The 16,739-nt window shown below is 44.0% G+C and overlaps 1 protein-coding gene across 1 annotated transcript; it reads left to right on the forward strand.

Moving 5' to 3' along the window:
• Positions 1–10,293: 10,293 nt before the first annotated feature.
• ARL4A (ARF like GTPase 4A) lies at positions 10,294–12,847 on the forward strand. The gene has a single exon (XM_010225376.2). It carries the CDS (start codon positions 10,343–10,345, stop codon positions 10,943–10,945), a length of 603 nt encoding a protein of 200 aa, XP_010223678.2. The 5' UTR covers positions 10,294–10,342; the 3' UTR covers positions 10,946–12,847.
• The last annotated feature ends 3,892 nt before the right edge of the window (positions 12,848–16,739 follow it).

Consider the following 16,739-nt stretch of genomic DNA (forward strand, 5'->3'; position numbering starts at 1 on the left):
CTGCTCACTCTTTCTTGAAAGGAAGTAGGTAGTTTTCTGGGGTACCTAAAGACTGTGGCTATTGATAGTTTATCGGATCTTTGTTCTACTGCCACTGATTTGTACTGGGTAACAGCCATGCACTGATACAATTTTAATCCAGAGATCTACTGCTAAATACATGAACTGTGAGGAAGAGCCAGCTGTCATCAGAAGGAAGTGTTAAAATAATTGCTGAATATCTTGGTTGTTTTGAAGCTTTGGGTTTCACATTTAATGTTCTCGCCACTGTTGAAGTCTCCTGGCTGCTGCTTTTGGTTTCATGTAAAAGGAAGAATGCTAAATGCTTGGAGTTAGGGAATGCATGGTCATTGTAAATAGTTGTATCTGAATTTTGTTTTACCAGAGATCTAGAACGCTCTGGAAGTTGTAGGCTTTATGTGTTGGTCTGTCGGGCCCTGAGTCAGTGCTCAGCTAGGACTCCAAGCTCAGTGATCGGATGACAGAGCGGTGTTGCTTCTCTGAGAGCTTCCACGTGGATTTGTGCAGACATGAGACCTCACAGGTGTCTGTGGTCCTGAGCAGCAGGGCTAGATGCTCAAGTGAGACTCAGCAGGAAAGGTGTCCAAGACTTAGCAAGAAACTTTAGTGGAGTGACCTGCAGTTTCAGAGGCCTCCTATCAATGAATAGGATGAAAACATTTTCCTCTTTGAAGGTCTCTGATGCTTCCTTTGAAGATCCAGATTGGGCTGAATGTCCTCAGACACTGGGTAAGTATCATATTACTCACCATTTGAGTTCCAAAGACCTTGTCTCATACAGAATTCCTTAGTCTGTTTCAGGTTATGCTATGTCCATACTTATTTTTCTCCATACATTTCCTCTTCTTAAAGTCAGTATTGGTGACTTTATTTTCATTTTATATTCTAGCAAATTCCATAGTAGAGAGGTCTTAAATGGAGTAAGTAAATTAAACAAAACAAAAAAACGAGCAGCCCCCCTTATCTTTATAGCATCCTGCTGCCTCTTCTGCTTTGTAGGATTCTGCCTGGAATCTTCCTTAATCACCCCTGAGTGCCCCATCCTGGCAGAAGCATAGCAGATCTTCAAAGGGGAGAAGGCAATTGTGGAGCTCACCCTTTCAGCACACAGAATTACTGCCTGTTGCAGCACTGTCTGCATCCACTGGAGTTAAGCAACATGACTAAAATTCAGCCAAGCAGACTATTCCTGCCTAAATTCGCATTTTTGCCTTCCTCTGTTTAAACTCTGCTAGAAATATAAGTTGTGCTTCATAATATAGATCATTACCATGTTCCCATGAGCCAAAAGAGGAGAACCCCATATTCTGATTAAAAAAAAAAAAAAAGGTAAAAAGACTGAGATAGCAATATAAGCCATCGAATTGTATATATTAAAAATATATTTTTGGCGGTTTTTTATGTAACTAGAGTTTACAGCTTCAGTGGCAACAGCTGTTAGTTGCCAGATTCTCTGAAAGACACGCAGTCATTTTCAGCATTATGAAACTGGAACGTACATAATGTGGTCTGTTTGAATCATATTTTCTGTGAAATGAAAGGGGAAAAAAAAAAAAAAAAAGGTTTTGCACAGACAACTGTGCAGCGTTCCTCAAAGGGAGGTTGCTGTTGTTTCTATCCAAGAACTGAAACCAAGTGGTGCAGCAGAAAGCTTTCTGCCCAGCACACTGTCGATCAGCTTTTAAGTTCACCTTTGATTTAGCTGTGAAGCTTTCGGAACAGCAGGCTGAACCTGGCAGTCAGTGAAGCAGTCCCGAGATCTACCCTTGCTTGAAGAGAGGCGATGGGCCGATAAGATGTAGCAGTTCTAGAGCACAGCTGGGCAACGAGCTGAAACCGCTGCTCCCCACCCGGCCCCTGTTTGTCTTCCCCGAAACCTGGTCCTTTTATCCTCCTCTCTTCTATTGTTTGGCTCTTCCTTCTTTCTTAACTACCGTAGTAAAAGCTTGTGTACACCCTATTATAAAGGCTTTTGCCATGTTTATATAACACCTTTTGCTATGTTTATACAGCACACAGAATAATAGGCTCTCATTTATCACCGGATCTTGTATGCCAGCTGAGAAGAGTAATTACTTAGATGTTTGATGTTCTCGAAACTGCAACAAATAACCGGTCCTCACAAAAGCACCCGGGGCCCAGGTCCTGTCTGGGTAAGAGATTGAGACCTTTGTGCAGCACTTTGGGCCAGCTGGTGAAACTCGCAATGACTCTAGAGGGAAAAAGCCCTTTGGCTGCACTGAAACTTTGTATTCTTATCACCTGCAGCCAAACAACTTTGCTTGGGCTTGAGGGAAATCCAGCCTAGAATACTTAGTTCTGGTTCGTTTTCTGCTGACTGAAGTGCCCTTTTAATGTCAGGAAGCAAAGCAAGAGAGGATTGGCTCTCTCCTTTCCCTCCTGTAAAGCTATTTTTTAAATGCTCTTCTGATCAAAAAAAAAAAAAAAAAGGAAAGAAAAGGGAAAAAATAGTTATACTGGTCAAAATCCAGACTTGTTCAAGGGCTGGATGCAATTGCTGTACACCTGGAAAAGCTGCAGAGCAGCATTGCTACCGCTAGGTAAGGAAAAAGCAAAGAAGTCTTGCCTTGCAGCTCCTAATCCTCCCTAAATCCACAACTGAAAAGTCAATAAGGAGCTTGCCCTTGTGTGGAATAGCAAGGACTCGGGCCGTATCTCATTTTGCCCACACGTCTGTGTGTTTGGATATTTCACTGGACCAGATTCAGTGTGTTCCCCTGCCTGCTTCAGCACCCCACTGACTAGGGGACAGCTACAGATCTGCCCAGCTGCAGACCTGTGCAGTCACACGGGTTTTGTAATATTTCCATGTAAATGCCTCACAGCGTGGTAGGAAGGTGGTAGGAAGGTGAAGGAGGTGGTATTGGGACCACTGGTAAACCACGGAACAGTAGTTGCAGAACTTAAACCATTTGGGCCCTCTTTCACTGCCTCCACAGTGACTTACATTAGTTGTTGGCTCTTGACACTACGCTCAAGAAGTTGTGACATTATCACTATGTTACCTACAACACTGCATGCACAGAAGCAAAGATCTGATTTTTTTTTCCAGACATTCATGGGAGTTTAGCCTATCTCCCATGCTTTTATACCAGGCTATTTCTATGTAATCTTTTTCTAACGCTGCTGTGCCTTTATCTATCTATCTATCTATCTATCTATCTATCTATCTATCTATCTATTTATTTACTTATTTTAAGGAGAGCCGAGCAACGGAATTTCCTGTTCAGGGTGTGCACTCCAGCTTGATTTACACAAAGTTAACAACCTGCTCATTTTTACAGCTGCCACTCTATTTTGGGTGGGAATCTTCATTCAGCTGTTGCCAAAGGGGTTATAACTCACCCAGGAGCCAGCTGTGCACAGAAGATACAGACACAAATTCCTTCCCATATCAGCTGCAGGCACCAGTCGGTCATTGCAAAAAGTACTTTTTATTTATTTGTTTGTTTTTGGTGAACATTGCTGTGCTGTATTCTCCCGCTGCATGTTTCAGTGCACTATAGCCTTTACACAAACATAATATCACCCGTATGCTAAGTCTTACTTAGTGAACCAAGTGTTATACACTTCTCTTTGGATTTTGTTTATATATAGACAGTGCCTGAAAGGCAGAGCAGAGCTTTTAAGTGAATCATTTTTGTAAGGGGATCAATTATTATGGACTAACTGGTTTAAGTGAATGTTTCATCTACCCACCACTAGCAGTTAGAGATACATACACATAGCATAAAACTTTGGGTTTTTTTTGGCTTGCCTTTCCATGGACATAACATTATGGAATATTAAATAGAATGTGTGTGTCTGGCCCCAGATAGCAATTTCTTAAAACCACTGCCTAAACTGAACTTAGCAGACGGGTAGAGGTCTTAAAGACTATTATGTTTCTATGTTTATTTGTGAAACTTCATGGTGGGGTCAAGGAAAAGGCATCTAAAAGTTTCTTGTACTTGGACTGTGTATTAGACACTAGGGAATCCAAAGGTGCAAGGGCCTTTACTGGTATCCAGTATGGGAATGCCCCATCTCATCTCATCTGTGACTCTTTTCCTACTATGGTCAATCAGCTGAGATACAAATTCATAGGAAAAGGAGCCTCTTCAGTTCTGCTGTTCACAGTCTATTTGTTTTTCACACCTATTATAGTTCCAGCAAACCTCACCACCCTCACGGCTGTTAAATACTTAGAGAATATTGAGAACGTTCTTCAGAAAACCAAAATCTAATTGTACTTTTCCATTCAGTTTTCTTCATTAGTACTCTGTGCTGGTAATATCACAAAGAAAACAGCAGTATCTGATTTACTATTGATATTTCCATTATTATTTTGGACTGGGGAAAACATTTTCCTGTACTAAGTTCAACTATATGGTTACAGAATACAACAGATAATGTCCTTGTAGTTGAAATTGTAGCACTTTTAATCAGCCTGCAAATTGTGTCTAGTGTACTAAAGAAAAGTGATATTTTTAAGAAATTACGTAGCCTTCTTCAAAGGAAGCATTGTAAAGAGATTGTAGCTTATGCTGAAATCTCAGCTCGAGAATTTTAAAGTGCTTAGGAGTAACTCCAGCACAAAAACAAGTTCCAAAGTGCTCTGGCTTTTAAGGGGAAACAAGCCTGGGGATCTGGAGATCTTCCAGACCCGCCTGGATGCCACCCTGTGCCCTGTGTCCCTGCTGGAGCAGGGGGTTGGACTAGATGATCTCTAGAGGCCCCTTCCAACCTCAGCCACTCTGTGATTCTTGGAAGCAGTGCCATAACTGAGAGGGTTTCAGCCTGGTGCCGTGTCCCAGCAAAGGCTCATGTTTGACTCAAGACAGTACAAAACTGTCCCCCCTGAAGGGGAGGGAAATACAAAATTTGTGGTGCAGACTTAGAGGGGGAAAACTACTGCGGTGGTGAATATGAGCACAGGTATTATCGGCGCAAAACTGCCAAAGAAAATAAGCAAGGCAAAGCTGTAAAGCTCATATAGAGCATCACGCACAGAAGAGCTTTCTGAATTTTTTTCTAGTTGTGGAAAGCTTACTTCACATACTGAACAATTTGGATGGGAGGTATTTTTCACTTATTAAATAGCTTTATTGTGTTTTTTTAGAGCCAGCTGCCTAGTGAAGTAAGGGTAAAGAGACTGGAAACCAAGACAACCTGCAACAATTACCGCTTTCTTATGCACTTAAAAAAAAATGCCCCATATGCAATTACGAGTTTGAATTTGGATTTGGAGATTATAATCGTTATGTATGATGTGAACACAGGATTTATGCTTAACATCTATCACTTGTGTGCTGCTATGAAGTGAAAAATCAATATGGTGCAGAGCCATCCTGCCAAAAGAGAGAGCAACTAAAGCCTGCAGAGCTTGGCAGGGGACATCACAGCTTCAGGCACCCCAGACAACGCACTTGTTCATCATGACGAAGAAAACTTCGGAGTTATTATCGTAGGGGCTTTTTTCAGCTAACATATAGAGCAACATTCAAGATGCAGCTCTGCGTGACTGTCCTTATCAAGGAAGGAGGTATTTTGTTTCTTAGTCAGCATAAGGTTTTTTGCATGAAAACAGAAGCAATGTGCAGATACCTATGAAATGAGGATGTGTTTAATTAACTAGTGTCATCAGAGAAGTAACTTTAACTCTAACACCCTGCAATTCCATCTCCTACTGCTCTATGCTTTGTTATTTACTGTGAGGGAATAAATTAGATTTTCTACCACCAACTACTTTTTAATAATCAAAGGAAAATAATTCATGCAGCATGTAAGTTATCACAAAAGAATTCAGCAGACACAGCGAAGAGGCTTCTTTATACAAAACATTTCGTATGTCAATTTGAGAGTCAGTCTTAAGAGCAGAATTTCACGTGTTGAGATTTCCCAGCAATTTGTTACAGCTTATTTTCTATTTTTTCCCAAAGTCCGTGGTAAAACTGTACTATTGTTTTTTAGATAAGAATGTGATCTTCTTTTAAAAGCAAGTGACTATTAGTTATACTCTTAGATTTAGGGCATAGTGGATCAGAAACAACTCTGATCTTTGAGTATGTGCAACAAAGCCACAATTCTCAGATATTAACATTTACCCTAGCCTAGGCCAGCCGCGTCATTATACGGAAAGGCACCTATTGAGTTACCTTGAGTAACCTGCGCAGGTACCCGCTGCACAGTGAGGCCTGGCGCCGTGGGATCATTTCCGAGCATCTTCCACCAAGAGCGCCGTGTCGGACACCCGGCACTACATGCCAGCCACAGGTAGCTGGCACCACGTTGTCATCAGCATAATTTCGTCCTCTTCTTTTTTTTTTTTTTAATTAATCCAGCTCTGTGATAAAGCTCATTTCCTCCGCTTCCACCGTCTGCACTTACTGCTATTTGCTCCCCTCCTTTGCTATTCTGTAGCCCTGGCTGTGTCCCCCTGCATCTGCGGTCCATGGGATTTGGGCTGTTCGTCTCCTGTTCCACTTTTCATTCTATCTCCATGTTAGTCGCAACACAGGGTGCACTAAAAAATAACTGCTGTGGTTCTGATAATAAATGTCATTAGCTGGCTCTGCAGAACACTGGTATTCAGCTGCTACAAAAGGAATATTGCACTCATCTGATCAGGGATTTTCAAGCCCACTATCTTTGCATTGGAAAGAATGTAGCATCTGCTGTGCCACTAGATGGGCTTGTAACAAAGTTGTATCATTTGAATTAAATTTATCTTGAAACGGGCAGCATTAGGTGAAGTTCTGATTTGATGTCTTTGTACAGTTAAACTCATATGAACTGCCAGCTTTGCATTTCCACAACTATTTCCGCATGACAGATCTCTCCTGAAGTAAACATTCAGCCTTTCACATGGACATCTGATGACCCTCTGAATTCCTTTTCGTTATCTTGGCATCATGAGATAGCTCCTGAAGCACAGGATGGGATGTATAAATCAGGAGATAAGCTAAGGCTCTGCTGGGTGGTAGTATTAAAATTCCCAAGAGTCTTCTCTTACTATTTTATACTGATTCTTTCTTGGTAACATTTTCAAGCTCTCTCTCCACATCGGTTCCATGCCCTGTATTCAAGCTAAGGATGGTTTCACTTCCACTGATACAGTGGCTGGCTACAGCTTTGGAGGCCTGGACCTCCTAAACCTCTCTTGAACCAAAATTATCCCCGGCGTAAAATCCATTTTTAACACAATGATAGTTAACACTCAGTTAGCACTGCTCATTTCTCCTAAACACAAAGGTTTGTCCCTGACTGTATTTTCTGCATTCACAAATCTTGGTAGATAGCTATCATAGCAGGAAACTAATCTTAAGCCCAGAGAAGATGAGGTTGCAATAGTTCTCCAGAGTTAAGCAATGCTTAGGAGGAAAGAACTCAGAGCTTTTGATAAGTTAGATAAGAAGTGAGAGAAGTGCCATTACGTGACATAACTCCAGCGCAGAAATTAGGCATCTTATTTTGCATTACAGTCTCCCCATGGCTACAGCCCTCGCCTCTCAGTTTCCTCATACGTGTGCCGACTGTCCTTGGCAATTACATTCACCTGTCACCCAAGTCGGCCTCCTCCTTCCCCAATTAGGCAGCCACTATGTACTTCTGGCCATCTACCTTGTCAAGGGTAGTGCAAGCCTTGCTTCACCCTTACCTTCAATTATCAGGGTTGGATGTGTCAACTTTCTTCCCCTCCCACCAATTTAGATAGTCTTAGGCCATTCATAACACCTGGAACACCTGCCCCGGCTGCACATTCAACTTCCAAAGCAGCGTGAAGTAAATGGGAGGAGCTGATCAGCCTGGATTGTTATTTAATAGCTGTTGTGCAGAAATGCCTACAGGCATTAATTAAGATCAAGGTGCTAAACTCTAAGAAGACTTGCAAGGAAAATAGTTCCTGCCCCAGAGAATTCATAATGCAGCTCACAGCAAGTCACAGCAGGTAGATGAGATAAATTAAGTATGGACAGAAAGAAAAATATAACAATCTACTTCTCCAGTTATATTCTAGATAAAGTGTGGATTATCTTTATGTATACATTTCTAGATATTGATATTCTCATTTCACTCAAGACTTGATTTTTTTCTACTCTGAATCAATAGGAGGTGGCCCATATCCTTCCCGTGGAATTAGTTTAAAAATAGATGGTTATAATAAAGCTGTATTAAAGTGTGAACAGATCTTCGTAACAATCAGGCGTAACAATGTGGAAGACTATAATATGTAACAGGCTTGGTTGTTTTCATTAAAAATAAGGAAATCCGTAATTTGGTAGGTAAAAATAAAGGTCACCTTGATTTATTTCAGCTTGCTGAGTTTTATGAATAAATTTATTACATATAGTAACATTCCTTAACAAGGTATTTCTACCTGATTTCCACCAATGTTAAATTACTGAAGACCTTCTCTTAAATAATTAAGGCCCAATCCTACTCTCGCTATAAAGGCTTCCTTCCCTCCTACGTCGAATGCTTTGCTTCTCTTTAAGCTATGCAAAGACAACGTAAAAGCGCCAAACCCTAGCAGACAGCCTTAGAGGCAGTTAAAGTTACCCCCTTTTCTTCCATACAAGTAAAACCACCTTCCTACACAAACAGGCCACTTCCTCCAAAAAGGATCATCTGCAAGATCAGGATGTAAATAACTAACAAAGATAAAAGCAGTGAAATACTAATCTCAGATCTAAGTAAATGAGAATTTTTCTATTTTTAGCAGGACATGGTAGGTGTCTTAACACTTTAGCAAGGTGAAACTTTGCCTACAGCACACTATGGAATTTCTGTTGCTATTTTAAACCATTTTTACTATTAAACTACTTCTATATTATAATTCATCATGATTTAGAATATAAAGTACCTTGCTTCTAAAGAAAAAAATATATAATTGACAGATTAAAGAAGATGTATATTTTCAGTAGTCACATCAATAAGTTTAAAAGTCCTCTAGATAAAAATGCAAGGTTAATATTGAAAGTGACGCTGCTCCACTTCTGCTGGCACCACAGAGGTGAATGATTTAACTGTGAGGAGAATCTATGCATTCTCTATGCTATAGATCCCTTATATTGAGCCTCCATACATCCAACATAGGCAGAAGACGCCACTCACACTGTCACTGTTGCACAAAGACCAGAGCGGTGAAAACATGAAGCAAACAGAGTGATAGAAAGAAACACAAGGAGTATCTGACACAAAATACAGCTCTGGGCCTTGTCTAGTCCTTCTTAGGCTATAAAAAATGTAATGTACTTGAATGGCTTATTAGAAGCCAGCAGTTCATTCTGACTGTGAAATTCTGTTGCTTGAATGGAGCCTACAGATTAAAACGCAGAATTATTTAGCATATCCTTCTGCTGTGAAAACCCACCCTAGTAACTAGCGTAGGTGGCTGCTGTACGTGTCCAGCCCTAGGTGCTGCTGGCACCTTCCAGTACACACATGTAAGAGGAGGCTCTGCACCCCCCGAGCTGTTCCCAGCGCTCCCTGCCCCCTGAGCTCTGCTTCAGAGGGACACGGGAAGGGCCAGGGCAGTGTCGGACACCACACTCCTTCGCTCAAGAGCGCTCGGGCCGCCGCAGCAGGACGCCGGCCATGGCGCCCGCGCCTCCCTCCCCGCCAACGGCTCCCCGGGGCGTGGCTGCTCACGTGACCGCCGCGGGCGCGCGGGGTCGCCGCCGGGGGAAGCGCGCCCGCGAGCCGCGTTGCCAGGCGACGGCCGCGCGCGCCGCCAATGGGGAGGGGCGGGGAGACGATGACGCAAGAGCGCGGCCGGGGCGGCGGCCGGGGCGGCGGCGGCTCCCGCGGAGGCCGCTCAAGGGCGGCCGCGCTCCCCGGGACCGCGGGCGGCAGGGGCCACCGCGCGCGGGGGTTGCGCAACGGCGTGGGCGGTGAGCGGTGACCCCCGCGGTGCGGAGGTAGCGGCCCGAGGGCGGTGACTGAGGGGCGGGGGGGCGGGCTCCGCAGTGCTGCCAGCCAATGGACGCGGCGGATCGCGCGCCCCGCTCCGCCCACGCCGTGCGTCGGGGCCAATGGGGGCCGCGGGGCGGGGCGAGCGGCTCTAGGCGCGGGCCGGGCGCGCGGCGCCGCCAGACGCGGAGCGGCTGCAGCGCGGAAATGGCGGCGCGGGCGGCTCCGTGCGCCCCGCGCTGAGGGTCGCGCCGCGAGGCGGCAGGAGGCGGCGGCCAGGGGCGGCGGCCGCGGTGCGCGGCGCGGCGAGGCGAGGCGAGGCGGGCGCCAGCGCTGCTGCTGCTGCTTGTGGCCGGAAGAGAGGCGGGATCCGGGCTCGGCTCGCGGCTGTCACCTCCGCCCGGCAATGGGGAATGGACTCTCGGAGCAGGCGCCGCTGCTGTCCAGCCTGCCCTCCTTCCAGTGCTTCCACATCGTCATCCTGGGCCTCGACTCGGCCGGCAAGACCACGGTGCTCTACCGGCTGCAGTTCAACGAGTTCGTCAACACCGTGCCCACGAAGGGCTTCAACACGGAGAAGATCAAGGTGACGCTGGGCAACTCCAAGACGGTCACTTTCCACTTCTGGGATGTGGGCGGCCAGGAGAAGCTGCGGCCCCTCTGGAAGTCGTACACGCGCTGCACCGACGGCATCGTGTTCGTGGTGGACTCCGTCGACGTCGAGAGGATGGAGGAGGCCAAAACGGAACTGCACAAAATCACTAGGATATCAGAAAATCAAGGAGTGCCTGTGCTTATAGTGGCTAACAAGCAGGACTTGAGGAACTCACTGTCTCTCACCGAAATTGAGAAGATGCTGGCGATGAGCGAGCTGAGCTCGTCCACCCCATGGCATTTGCAGCCTACGTGTGCGATCATTGGGGACGGGCTCAAAGAGGGACTAGAGAAGTTACACGACATGATAATTAAGCGAAGGAAAATGTTGAGGCAGCAGAAAAAGAAGAGATGAGTTCCAGGCTGACCTTCCTCTTCCAGAGTAGCTACACGGTCAAAATTTGACGTGAGACAGCTTCCAAACCCAGGCCTGCCTGCGTGCGTGGATGCCGTTAAGCTTAGTTATGTTAAACACTCGGTTGCACAACCTGGCCTTGTGGGAGGCTGTGCAGTTGCAGAGTTTATTTTTATTTTTATTTTTCCTTTTAATAGTCTCTTCTGAGTTTTAAGGCTCTGCATTATTTCAGAAGCCCTAATAGGTAATGTAATGCTATCAGGAAATGGATGGGTGGGTAAATGTGACATGGATGTCTAAATAGCCAAATAAAACGAGGGATTTTTGCGTAGTGTTGTATTCATATGTTTGAGGGTACCCTCTGCAATCAGTTTGCATTGAAGGTGTTCTGTGTTTTTTAAACTTCTAATGCTCGTACGTGGAGTGTTTAGGTGAACATTATACAGCTTTAAAAACATCTATGGAGCTAGTAACCCATTACTTCAGGAGGCTGTATTTATTTTATTTGGGGATCTCTATGAAAGCTTGGCTACACGTGTAGTTTTTCTAATTTGGCACTTCTGAAATCGAATCATGCTCAGTTCAAATACTTGAAACATCAGTGCTGTGGATTCTTCAGCTGATAAAGACTTGTTTGACAAGTAAAATATAAACAACACGCTGGAGCATGGAGAAGTGGTTTCCCAACGTATAGCATGTTTTTGATATGCAAGGTTTTTATTTTTTAGAAGTAGCCATTCATCACTATACAGTGCTAATCGGGTTTAAACATCTGTAAATCACAAAAAAAACTTACTCCGAGTCCTTAATTTATTTTTGAATGATGCGTATTATGTCCTCATGCTATCAATTTAAGAGTAAATTAATTGTGGTAAGGGAGTTATAAAGAACAACTTTGGCTGTTGTGGTTATAACCAGTGCAGCATTTTTAGCTCTATGGGTGACATTTTTGATGATAAAACTAAGTCATAATGAAGTAAAGATGGAGTTAAACTTAGCAGAGCACATGTTTTATCTCCCCTAAATACCCATTTTATTAAAGTGGTATTGCTCTGTCACTTCCAACATACACTTTTTTCCCTTTTTTTGCCTTTTTTTTGATTGTGACTTTTCAAGTATTTTGTGGTTAGGAATGTATTAATACTTTATACACTCAAAACATTTGACACTATGGGGGTGGGAAGTGGGGAAGAAGACTTTTAAAGATGGGCCTGTGTTCTGCTTTACTTATGCTTTAAGCTGTTTTTGTTTACAGAGTGTGCAAACAGTGTTAACTGGGCAGGATCGTTCTTGACAGAAAAGGGAGTTTCTTTTCTTATTGGTACAGAGCTTCAAGTGACTCTTTAGATACTTGGCTAGCAATTAAAAGGGCTAAAAGAGAGCCTGGATTTTTAAGACTAACTTTAGTGGTGCTGTAAAAATCATCAGAATGTTAGATTCTTGTTAGACTTTTGTTGGAAATACCAGATTTAAAAAAGAAAGAAAAAAAAAAAAACTATTTCCTCCTCTTATTCAGACAGCAAAGTAATACTTTTTCTTACCTGCTGCCATGTATCATGAGGATGACAGCTACAAACCTGAATGTCAATCAATGTAAGTTAGATATGTTTAATTTTTTTTTTTAACCAGCAGCTGTTTGTCCAGGAGGTAACCAAAAATGCACTTTAGTGTCTTCAATAACTGAAAGAAACAGCTGTGGATTTTTTCCTTTTTTATTATTTTTATTTTTAATGACATCTTGGTCCTTTTTGAATAAACTGAAGTAGCTTCCAGTGGAGCTTTTGTATGTTGGTTATATATGTACCTGCACTGGTGACATTGTAAGTCACTTACTCAAGTAATGTCTATATTTATAGAAATGTGGATGAGTTCTTAAACCTAAATAAACAATTCAAAACAAGACTGTAGAGAGAAGGTGTCTGACTTCTTGCAGCACAGTGGTGTGTTCTCATCGGCCTCTGCGCAGACTGAGGCCAATAACAGTACAACTATTTCTACTGAAAACAAACTCTTAAATGTGACATTGTTACAAATTGTAGGTATCCCATTAAAGCCTAAGCGAGTGGTATTGTGTGTATGTTCACAGAAGACAGGAGTAACAGCAGCGACTGCTTTTTGAAGGGATGAAGTGCATTAGAAGCTTCTGGCTGAGACACAACCCTCTTTACACTATTTCAAAAATCTTCAATGCAGCAGAGTGTGATTTGAGTTATGTGTAACACCCAACAGCCAGTGCTGGGCACTCGTCATGTGTGCGTGCACGTGGTGCTTAACTTGCATCTGCAGGGTCACAGTTCTTAAGCTGGATGAGGGATTCCGATGTACATGAGCTTTGGCCAAATTTCCTCTTTGGTTCTTACGGCAGGGAAGAGAATGTGCAAAGAGATATTAAAGGCTCTAATTTGTTGTAGGCCTTTTACATAGGCAAAACAAATCTCATTTAGAAACCTACACATAAAGATTGCTAGATTTAAAGCAGAATTAAGATAGATTTAAACCTATCTCCCTAAAGCCAGGTACTTCTGTTCGTGTAACTGGTGACACATCAAAATGTAGACTACTAGCAGCATTGTGAAAGGGATATATCCATATAAATATACATATATTTAGCCTTATGAATCTAGGGCATAATTGCTGTAACATCTTAATGTTTTTCTTCCTGTTGCATGTGCAGTACTGCCAAGTTTGGGAAGCTGATGTAGCAGGTTGGGTGCTTTTACCCAGTAAACAAGCTGTAGGATACTAAGATCTGCTTCATTTCAAGTTTTTATTAGGCTTTTATTAGAAATGGTTGAAAAGAGATGTTGCCTGGAAAGGTCAACCGTGTTCGGTGCCGCATAGCGGAGTCTCCCAGAAGTCTTGTGCGCGTAAAAACTTAATGGATACAGAGATGTGAATGATGCAAGACAACTTTGGAGGAAGAAGCGGAAGAAGATGGAGAATTGTGTTTCTAAAATGGCACAGTTGCTATTGTGTGATGTTTAATATTGACTTAGAACTGGAAAATTAAAACTTGTGAATTCTTCTTTACCCAGCTTTGTCTTTTGAGTAAAATAATCAGAAATGGCTGTAGACACTTATGCAAATCTGTATGTGTTTTTTTTTTTGTTGTTTTGTTTTTGCTCTGTTTGCTTTGAATATGACAGAGCGGCCAAGTACAGACAAACTGTCTGTGTTTGATACCTTAGCTGTTCGAGTTTCTGCTGGCACAGTTCTGTCAGCCTTGGATCACTCTTTTCCATGGACTGAATTGACAGATCTGGCCTAAATAAATTCTCGTATGCGTAGGCATATCTTTAAAGGAGCTGAGCACGCAGTTGCAATTTTGTTACAATGCTGGAGTTGTGCTATTTAAGCTTTAAAATAAATTTTGCTAAAATGAACTGTAAATGATATTCAAGCCATTTTGTAAATGCCTTGAACTGCTACTTCATAAAGAAGGTGCAGGATTACATTTTAGAACAGTGCAGCGCTGTTAAAAATGAGCAAACCACACGTGTTTGTAGCTTTATCCTTGTTGTCTCGGGGTTGTCGTACGAGAGCGAGTGTGACGCTGCCGCAGTTGTTTACGCACGTACAGTCACCTTGCGGTAGCCAGCCCTTGGGATCCCATCTTTGCTTTCTGTAGCTGCGTTTTGATCTACGGCCACTTCACCCAGCAAGGAGCACTGCGAGCTGGGAGCTCCGCTCGAGGCCTTGGCATCGTGTTTATGTTGCACGTTGCACTGAATGTGCGTTTCCAGTTGAAAACTCCTAAATATTTGGATTTCAGCAAGGAGCGAGGCAAAACCTTTCTCTCCTTAAGCTTTCATGTTTTACTGATCCTTTACTGATCCAAGCAGTACCTCCAGCTGGTCGACTTTGTGTTGCCCGGGATAAAGCAGCTGGGAGCAGCCCAGATAGATCAAAGGCCGCGGCCGCTAGGCCCGACCCAGGCTCTCACTGCGCCGCAGCACATGGCGCTGCCAGAGAGCAAACTCCGGGCTGCAGACATTTATCAGGCTCTTGGAGGCTTTGTTTGCCCGGAGTAGAAGGTTAACTGGTGTCGAGCTGAAGCTTTTAGGTAAAAAGCAGCATAGCTCGGCCTCTGAGACGGGCTCAGGTGCTGCGAGGAAGGGCCTGGTGAAGCAGAGCATGGAAACACAGGGAGCCTGGCTGTGCCGCGCCGACCCTCGTGGGCCGTCCCCAGTGAGGTGCCCACAGCAGGCGGGATTTGTAGGCCCGGAATGCTATGTTCCCGAGCTAAGTTATTTTGAGAGAGAAATCTAGGAATGAGTCAGTGCTTTTTGGGCTGGTATTTTCTCTTTACTGTCCCATGACTCATCTTTCAGGAAGGTCACGGTTCGGTTCGCAGCCATCTCAATAGCTTCATCTCCCTGAGCAAAAAAAAAAAAAAAAATCCCCCCCAAAACAAAACAAAAATCCCCAAACAATAGCAGCAACTTCCCTATTGTTATTCCTGGAAGGGATGTTTAGGGAGCTGGGCATGGGCATAACCTCCTAATTTGTTTAGTCTGGGAGATGAGGAAAGCACTAATTCTTCTGATTCCTGCCCGATAGGTAGGGTGAAGGCCAGCCCCTTCACGCTGCTTTGCAGGCTGGGGTTATTTTTAGCAGCAGTACAATGTTCGCAACTATGTGGGTGAAGTCCTGTGTTTTTAAAACGAAGATAAATATAAAGCTTAAAACTCCTAGCGATGGGGTGTGTAGAGACATCGCATGGTTTCACTCCGTGATCAGAGAACAAATTGAAGGGGCGATGTACAGCTGTTACTTGGCACTTCTTCTAAGTCATCTTAAACTAGCTGTGAAGAAGCAAAAATGCGTTTTCAAAGGCTGAGCTCAGAAAACGGATAAGAAACCCTCCCAAGAGGTGCAGAGTTCGGTGTCGGTCTCCCGTTTCGGTGGTCCTTGCAGTGTGTGATGAGGGGCACCTGGGCACTGCTGCAGGAGAGCTGCCCCGCGCTCGCTCCGGCTGCCCAGCTCGTAGCATATTGCTGTATTTTCACGTATTGGTTTTATTCAAAGGCAACCCCGTGATCTAAGAAGACGGACTCGCCAGGAGCACGCTAGGCAGAGCTTGCAGACCACGTACGTGCTCGTAGGCAGGTCAGGAGGGCAGGGGGGAGCGCTCCAGAGCCAGTGCCGGTGCCCAGGCAGCTTCTTCGCTGCAGCTCTATTTACACAGCTGTTGTAGCCACCCTCGGGATGACCGAAACCCCAGGATGGGAAGGAGAGGAGAGGGCAGAGTACAGCTGCTGGCTATGGGAGTGTGTGAGGGGAGCAGATCTGGAACTGCTGGACTTCCCGAGCTCTTTGGGATGTGTTGAGCCTTAGGGGAAATAGATATACTTTTAAGTTTTTTGATTGGTTGTAATATTCTTTCTTTTTGTGCGCAGTAGTTTACCCATAGCTGAACTTAAACAATACCTGATTTGGGAAAGCCACCTAATCACCGAGTTAATCTCCAATTACCTTGACAAGGGAGAGGGCAAGGAGGGTGCTGAGGCCTCCTGGCTGCCCTCTTGCAAGGGCTTTGCTAAGAATAGCAGAATCGCACAAGAATTGTAGGTCAGGCAAGGTAAAGAGGCAAAGTCTCCTGCCTCCAACACCGCACACGGTCTAAAGGTGCCTCTTGCTCTGTGACCAGGCTGCTGATCTTCTATAATAAATTTATGCATGGCAAATAATCATAATAATCATTTATTTTGGAGCATAATGTTTTCATCCCCTTCCTGCTTCAATGTCACTTGCCGGAAAAGCTTTAATGGATTTTGATGGTAGAATACTGCAG

The sequence above is a fragment of the Tinamus guttatus genome, unplaced genomic scaffold (genome assembly GCF_059628265.1).
Source record: "Tinamus guttatus ecotype Peru unplaced genomic scaffold, ASM5962826v1 Tinamus_guttatus_pri_ptg000503l, whole genome shotgun sequence".
In the NCBI taxonomy this organism is placed as follows: Eukaryota; Metazoa; Chordata; class Aves; order Tinamiformes; family Tinamidae; genus Tinamus; species Tinamus guttatus.